The 8,670-nt window shown below is 31.4% G+C and overlaps 1 protein-coding gene across 1 annotated transcript; it reads right to left on the bottom strand.

Annotated features, from left to right (window-relative positions):
* Positions 1-2,417: 2,417 nt before the first annotated feature.
* On the bottom strand, positions 2,418-2,867 carry LOC131636205 (pathogenesis-related protein 1-like). The gene has a single exon (XM_058906848.1). It carries the CDS (start codon positions 2,865-2,867, stop codon positions 2,418-2,420), a length of 450 nt encoding a protein of 149 aa, XP_058762831.1.
* Between the last annotated feature and the right edge of the window lie 5,803 nt (positions 2,868-8,670).

Below are 8,670 nucleotides of genomic sequence, written 5' to 3'. Positions count from 1 at the left end.
GGTTGATCTTATGGAAAAAATTTATATGTGTCAAAGTTGTTTATTGGATCAAAATCTACAACTTTCATGTTGGAAGTTTTTTTCAGTTTGTAGGTGAAATTTTGAGTTATTCCCCTCCAAAGTTTGGAAAAAACCATGAAAAACACTTAGAAAAAATTTCTAAGTATGAAAGTCAAACTTTTGACTTTTTGATTCTTGATTGATTTTCTTGATTTTTCTTGATCAAATGAATTCTCATATCATATATTGATGATTTAAAACTTCAAAAGTCATGGTTGACCAAAATTCCCCAAAAGTCAATGGTGATCTTGCACAGTTGACTTTTTCAGACGAATCGCGTTTCTGGAGATTTCAAATGAAACAGGCTACCCTCACCAAATGAATGGTATGAATGGATCACATTGAGGCATTAGAGGATATTGAGCCATGGTTTGAGTTGTGGCACCATGTCCTGATTAAAAAGTCAGTTATTCAGTGAATTAGGTCAAAACCCTAATTGTCGACCTGATGAAATTGATGACTGTGGACCTTGAATTGAGATGCAATTTCCATGGGATATGGTCATAGGGATTATTTGAGGATGATTGAAACCTTTGATTGACTTCCTGGGGGTTTTTAGGGTTTCCCAAATGTGATCCCTGATTTTAGTCCCTGATAGTTCAAAATCCTGATCTGAGGATTTGTCTGATCAATCTTTGTGTAGGAGATGTCTTGAGCTAATGGATTAGGCCAAAATGATGTACTTGGGGTCTTGAGGTCATGTCCCAAGTCATTAGGTCAAATTCTGAGCAAAAGTCAGAAGTATGCTATCTTCAGTCAAGACCCTAATCTGGTTGATTCAAAGCCTTTGAGCTTGTTGAAATGAATCTCTGAGGACCAAATGTTGATTGTTGATGAAGATGATTCATTTGAGATGAAGGGAGAACAAAACCCTAGTTGATTGTTGCTTGTACTGATGAGTGATTTCTTGATTAAATCCCTGCTGAGTCACAAGTAGCAAACACAAGCTATGCAATTTGTTAGAGATGCAAATGATGCATATGCAATGATATGAGGTGGTATCTTAGGTCAAAAATTGGGGTATGACACTAAGCAATTAAGAGCCCATGGATACAAAGGGTGCTCATACCTTCCCTTTGTATAACCTACTCCCCAAACTCAAGTCTTTTTAAAAGGTCTTTCCTGTTCTTTTTGCCTTTCCAATTGGATAAAATAACAATTGTTGGCGACTCTTGCTATCCGCACATTTCAAAAAGTCAGTTCTCCCACCATATTACAGAGTGCATATGGAATCTGAGAGTGATAAGGGGGATTCTTTAAAAAAATTAATAGGGGGAAATCCAAAACTCGCCCTATTTGCAGGGGGTGAATAGGTATTATCCCTTAAAAAAACAAAAAATTAATATTTGTCACTATAACTACAACATAATTGCCTTGTCCTACAAAGTATGGTCGGCTACATAAAAAAAATAGGGACGTAAAATAAAAAGATAAATATTTGAATGAGAAGAAAATCTGGCTACAAATTTGCAAAATTTAACCATGATTATATTGTACATATGTTTAAAATCAAACAATGATGTTCATAATCATACTTTTCAACTTTGAAAAATATATTTTGTTGTTTAGCCAAAAAAATATCATTTACTACTTATGTTACTTATTTTTTATTGTCTTAGTTATAAATAAATAAATACAAAATATAGAAAAAAATATTTATTTTAGCTAAATATTAAAAAATAAATAAAACAAATATTTTTCAATGGTAATTATTAAAAAAAAAACAAAAAATTGTTATTATTACCTAAAAAAACATGGAATAATTTTTTTATTATTATTATAAAGATGTATTAAAAAAAGATAACTACGTATAAAAAAATTTTAACCACCCCCAAGTAAAAGGTATATAAAGAACAAATATATAAATAAAACCATTAATAAATAACAATTCATCCTCCTCAAAATAAACCAAGTGACAAACCAAAACAAGGACCGTCTAAATAGAAAAGGTGACAAACAAGAAGTCGGGTCGGTAAATCAAATTATTTAATCCATTAACAAGTTCAAAATTTTGGAGGAGTTCCAAATCACACTAAAAATATATTAAAATTAAAGGCCAGTAATCTTTAACATCTCACAACTAAAAGAGAATTGCAACTTTCTGTATATAATCAAACAATCATACAAGAGTTATTTAAATAATGTAGTTAAAAAGAATAAGATAGTTTATGATTATTAAATTGATAAATTATGTTATCTATGATTTTTTAGGATAGATAAGTTAGTGAATACCAGTTGGAAAAAATTATTAAATTTCACCAAAATGAATGCAGTTACACATTATTTTATTATTTAGAAAGATTCCAACACCAAACAGGAGCCATAATCAAATTATTGTGATTAAACAAATAAAACACTTAGAATGGAACTTCTCCAAGAACGTTGCCAGCAGGATGATAATAGCAAGCAACAAATGTTCTTCCATCATCACATTTCCCTTTGCCACATCCAACACGTCGTGAACTTCCCCAAACTACTTGGGTATAATGACCACATTCGCCACCCTCACATCTCTCTATATACCAATTATATAGGGGCTTTTCAGCCACCCACAAGTTCACCGCATCTACACCACTCAGGTTGCGAGCACTCATTGCAAGATTCTCGCCATACCCGTATGCTTCTTTGTTTGAGGGGATCAGCTTACAATCCTTACATTTATTAACATAATTTTGTGCAAAAGCAGCAATTTTGTCATCCCAAACAAGATTTGTCATATTAATTCCTAGTTCTTCTCTCGCCAAATTGTGGGTGTTCACGTAATCTGCTGGCGAGTCTTGAGCCTTTGTTATATGACACTTACCCATAATGAGTATTAAAACAAAGATACACAATAAAGAAAATGAGCCCATCTTACTTATCAAAATAAATTTCTCAATGTTTTGTGAAAATTGTTAGAGTTATATTGAAGCTTTTATAGAGGAATTTTTTTACACAAACTTTATTTAAAAAATAAGTAAAATAAGAAAACGAATATTTTTTTAATTTTCATAATTCTTACCTAATTATTTTTATCTATGTTAAAAAAAGTTTGCAATATATATAGTAATATGTATATTTTATACTATATGGAAAAAATTATTTATCCTCAAATTAATATAATATACGAGTCTTCATAAAAAAAATTAAATGCATGACCATGACTGAGTTATATTATTTTCAATACACGTCGATTTAGAAAAAAAATATTAGAATGGTGTATATTCAAGAGATATATGCAAAATTCAATTATAGAAAAAATTTATATTTGACAATAATTCTATTTCTATTGACAAGAATATGAATATTTTAACTAAAAGAGAGATATGCATGAACGTATGGGTTAAATCAACATAAATATATATCACAAAACCAAATACCAACTATTAAATGAAATATATAAAAAAAATTATATTTAGAATATATATATATATATATATATATATATATATATATATATATATATATATATATATATATATTAAATAAAAAAATTCTTTATCATTTCATTGGTAGTAATTTGTTTGGCGAAATATGTTTATATTGATTTAACCCAAATATTTCATGCATGTAATATATTTGGGTTAAATCAATATAAACATATTTCGCCAAACTAATTACTACGAATGAAATGATAAAGAAAAATTTTATTTAAGATATATATATATATATATATATATATATATATATATATATATATATATATATATATATATATATATATATATATATATATATATATATATATATATAGATATATATACATATATATAGATATACATATATATATATACATATATATATATATACATATATATATATATATATATATACATATATATATATATATACATATATATATATATATATATATGTATATATATATATATATGTATATATATATATATATGTATATATATATATATATGTATATATATATATATATATATATATATATATATATATAAGGAAAAGTAAAGAGTTGGAGGGAATGAGAAGAACACCATAAATTATACAAGTTTAGTTAAAACGACTTGTTCACATCCCTAAGAATTGATTTTGAGGGTATCCAATAAACCATTATAGCTATTAGTAGTTAATTATTACGAACCCCCTTTTATAATGAAAGATGGTTGAGTACCGACCAAATAATTATACTCAGAATTTTACTGTTGAGTCGCTTATTTTATTACAAATTGAGCTCTCGAACCTATCAAGCTTTTAATACCAACCTGACCTTAGACCTTATCTTGATTTTATCACTGGTTAACCAATAATCTGTGGGATTTTACCGTGGGCGAATCTAAAAGGTAAACAAGGGGTTGATCTCACAATCGCCAAACCAAAGCTTTTACGTGTTTATCTTCTAACTAAAACAAACAATCCATAAGTGGATATAATTTTCAATCTAAATGCATATAAAAGTCATTGGTGAACTTAAAAATCTGCCCTTCTAGAATTATAACTTATCTTCACTCCCAAAAGGAACTTTCTTGAAAAGCACTTCAGCTAAAATATTAGTGAGTGAAATTAAAAGAAAAGGTTAGAGAGAGAGAGAGAGAGAGTGTGTGTGTGTGTGTGTGTGTGTAACACCCTAGATTAGTTGGAGTGATTAATGTTCAAGTAAGATAAAGTATGAATTAAGTATTTGGGAATTAGAAACTTAATTCTAGTAGTGGCATCTTTAGAAAAATTTGATCAAGTTGAAGGTCATGGTGGTAATTCTTAGTTCCTTATATTTAACTAAATCGAAGCCTTATCTCCCTATTTTCTCTATCATTTCTCTCCTTTTCTATCAGAAGTTGAAATGGAGACTGGGAGAAAGGGAGAGCTGGCTAATTTTGGGAGGAAAAAGGAAACAAAGTATCGAGTTCGCCATCATCCTGGCTTGCATGTGAGAGTTTTAGAGTGTTTTTGGATAATCAAGTGTCAAAGGACTTTGGGGAAACTTCTCATTATTCTCATCATTGTATAACTCAAGGATTTAGGTTCTAAGCCACGGGAGATGGGTTTTCTTCTTTAGTTGGGTAAAACCATGTTAAGAGAGAAATTACATGTAGGGGACCTAGTGTTTGAGTGAGAATCTCATTGGTATGTTTCTCTACTTCTTATGCATGACTTCATTTTTGTTTGGTTTGTCAATACTTTTTTATATGAGTATGGTTTTGGAGTGTTAGATTGGTATTTTTTATGGTTTTCCTTCATTTTTCATTTTCCTGATAGCTCGCTTAGCGCCCAAAGGCCTCTCAGGTAAAGCCCCATGTTGTATGGAGCTTAACCCCTTCCTTCCTAATTTTCTTGTTGAACCATGATAAACTTGGTTTGCCTAATTTTAGATTTGTTGGTGTTTGAGTGGGTTTTGATATAATCCCCCAGCTCTGGTTTTTTTGTATCTGTAAATTTTTTCTTTATAAAAAAATAGTTAAAACTCTGTGTATGATTGGAAAGTTAGGCATTGTAAAACTCCTATACTTTTAAAAGGAGGTTCATGGGACAAACCACTCAATTGCTCTCGTCTTAATGGAAAATCTCAAGAAGGAATTCTTAAACAGAGTAGTAGTTAAATTCATTAAACCAAACCTCTATAAATCTCTCGGACTTTTCTATCATCCCTTAACTCTTTACTTTTTAATTATTTATTTTAGTAGCTTTTCTATAAATTTGATTTTCTTATTTCTACTACTTTAATGTTGTTGATTTTGAAAAAGCTTTTTAAACATGAATTTTGTGATATATATTTGTTTGAAAATTGTTTTTCAAACTCACACTAGTATGCGCTTGTTGGACTAGATGGATGTAAGTTGTTGGTATAAAGTTCAAGTCCTAATAACTTTTTTTGTTTTTGCTCATAATATATTAATACCAACATGTTATAGAAACTTATAAATCAACAAACTTATCGTAAAAAATATTTATCATTAATAAAAAATAAAAAACGTGACAAATATTCTATCTTGATTTATATAAAAAACGAAGAAAAAAAATATTTGTCACTATAACTATAACAACATAGCCTTGTCCCACAGATTGGGGTTGGCTAGCCGACTTCGTAAGCCTATCCACAATCACCCAAATCGTATCATATCCTCTTAAAGTATTAGGCAATCCTATCACAAAGTCCATTGAAATGTTATCCAATTTCAATTCTGGAACTTCTAACAGTTGCGTCAACCCTGCAGGCTTCTGGTGTTCAACTTTCGACTTCTGTCAAGTTAAACATGCATACACAAACTGTGCTGCATCACGCTTTATCCCAGGCCGTCAAAACAAATTCTTCAAATCTTAATACATTTTAGTAGCTCCTGGATGAATACTCAAATTGCTTCTATGACTTTCCTCAAGAATTGTCCTTTTCATCTCTGCATCATCAGGAATACAAATTCGATTATGGAATCTTAACACACCTCGCGCATCTAACTTAAAATCATTATTTTCATACTCATCGGTCCCAACCATCGAATCTACCAATTTCACATCTAACTTCTGAGCTTCTTTGATATTGTCCAGAAAATCATTATTAATCTTCAGCATATCCAACATAACACTCTGCGGTGTCACCTCGCAAACCAAACTCATATCTCTACACTACTATATTAATTCTAACTCCTTAACAATCATTGCTGATATATGCAAAGTCTTTCGGCTTGAAGCATCCGCCACAACATTAGCTTTACCTGGATGATAATTTAAACTGAAATCATAATCTTTTAATAACTCCAACCATCTTCTTTGTCTCATATTCAGTTCCTTCTTATCAAATAAATACTTTAAACTCTTATGGTCACTAAATACTTCAAATCTAGAACCATAAAGATAATGCCTCCAAATCTTCAGTACAAAAACAACTACAGCAAGCTCTAAATCATGCGTAGGATAGTTCTTTTCATGAGTTCTCAACTGCCTTGACACATAAGCAACTACCTTATCATTCTGCATAAGCACACCTCCTAAACCCAACTTAGAAGCATCACAATACACCACAAAAGATTCTCCCCAATTAGGTAATGTCAAAATCGGAGCCGTCGTCAACCTTTTCTTCAATTCAATAAAACTTTCTTCACATTGAATGTCTCGCACAAAAGCTTTACCTTTGCAAGTTAACTTAGTCAATAGAAGTGAAAATTTCTAAAAACCTTATATAAACCTTCTATAATAAACAGCTAATCTCAAAAAGCTTCTAATTTCTGTAGCCGACTTTGGAGTTTCCCATTGCAACACAACATCTACTTTAGATGGATCTACAACAATGCCACTACCTGAAATAACATGACCAAGAAAACTCACCTTCTTTAGCCAAAATTCACATTTGGACGGCTTCACATATAACTTCTTCTCTTTCAAAACCTGCAATACTAATCTTAAGTGTTCAACATGCTCCACTTTCGATTTAGAGTAAATCAATATGTCATCAATAAATACCACTACAAACCGATCCAGATAATCGTGAAAGATACAGTTCATGTATTCCATGAATACTCCTGACGCATTAGTAACACGGAAAGGCATCACCAAATACTCATAATGTCCATATCGCATTCTGAAAGTCGTCTTCTGGATATCTTCATCTTTCACTTTAATCTAATGATAACCCGACCTCAAATCAATCTTACTAAACACATGAGCACCCACCAATTGATCCATCAAGTCATCTATTCTTGGAAGTGGATACTTGTTCTTTATTGTTACCTTATTCAATTGTCTATAATCAATTCAAAGCCTTATGCTTCCATCTTTCTTCCTTACTAGCAGCATTGGAGCTCCCCACGATGATACACTTGGCTTTACAAACTTGCTTCTTCAATTCTGACAATTTAGATGCAGACATCATGTATGGTGCCATAGACACGGGTCTGGTACCAGGTACAAGATCAATAGTAAATTCAACTTCTCCTTATGGCGGTACATAGGGAATTAATATTTCATTAGGGAAAACTTTAGGAAATTCTCGCACCACCTGCAACTCATCAATTATAGCTTGATTATCAATAGACAATGATGCCATCAACGAGAACACCTGAGCTTCTTCATTCATCAACTGCCGCAAGTGTTTAGAAGACAACAAACCAACTCCCTCCTCTTCAATAGAGGAAAACCTCACAGACTTGCTATAACATGGTTATAATAATTAAGATCACATCCAACCCACTTAACGGTAAACAAACCAAATCAACAACAAAGTTTCTATCGAAGATCGACAAAGAACACTTTAAACACACAAGAAAAGCAGTCACCGATCTCTTAGCTAGAGTGTTGACAAGCATTTCTCCATTCATAGAAGATATCATAAGACCCAATCTTTCAACACAATCAGCATAAATAAAGCAATGAGTAGCACCATTATCAATAATAGTGATTAAAGGAGTACTATTAATGAAAGATGTACCTCTGATAAGTGTGTCCTCACTAGCTGTCTGAGTCCTAGCCAAAGCGAACACCTTTCCACTAGTTTGTGCCTGCTTTGGTTTCTGACACTAACTACCAATCTGTCCCTCTTCACCACAGTTGAAACAAATCATCTCTTTATGCTTGCACTCAGATATTACATGCCTAGTCTTACCACAACGGAAACACCTCTTCACCTCAGCAGTACACACAGTACTCTTATGACCAGGTTTTCCATATTTGAAACAT

This window comes from Vicia villosa, unplaced genomic scaffold, assembly GCF_029867415.1.
Source record: "Vicia villosa cultivar HV-30 ecotype Madison, WI unplaced genomic scaffold, Vvil1.0 ctg.001663F_1_1, whole genome shotgun sequence".
NCBI lineage: Eukaryota > Viridiplantae > Streptophyta > Magnoliopsida > Fabales > Fabaceae > Vicia > Vicia villosa.
Note: the sequence above shows the minus strand (reverse complement) of the source record. Positions and strands in the feature narration are given on the sequence as shown.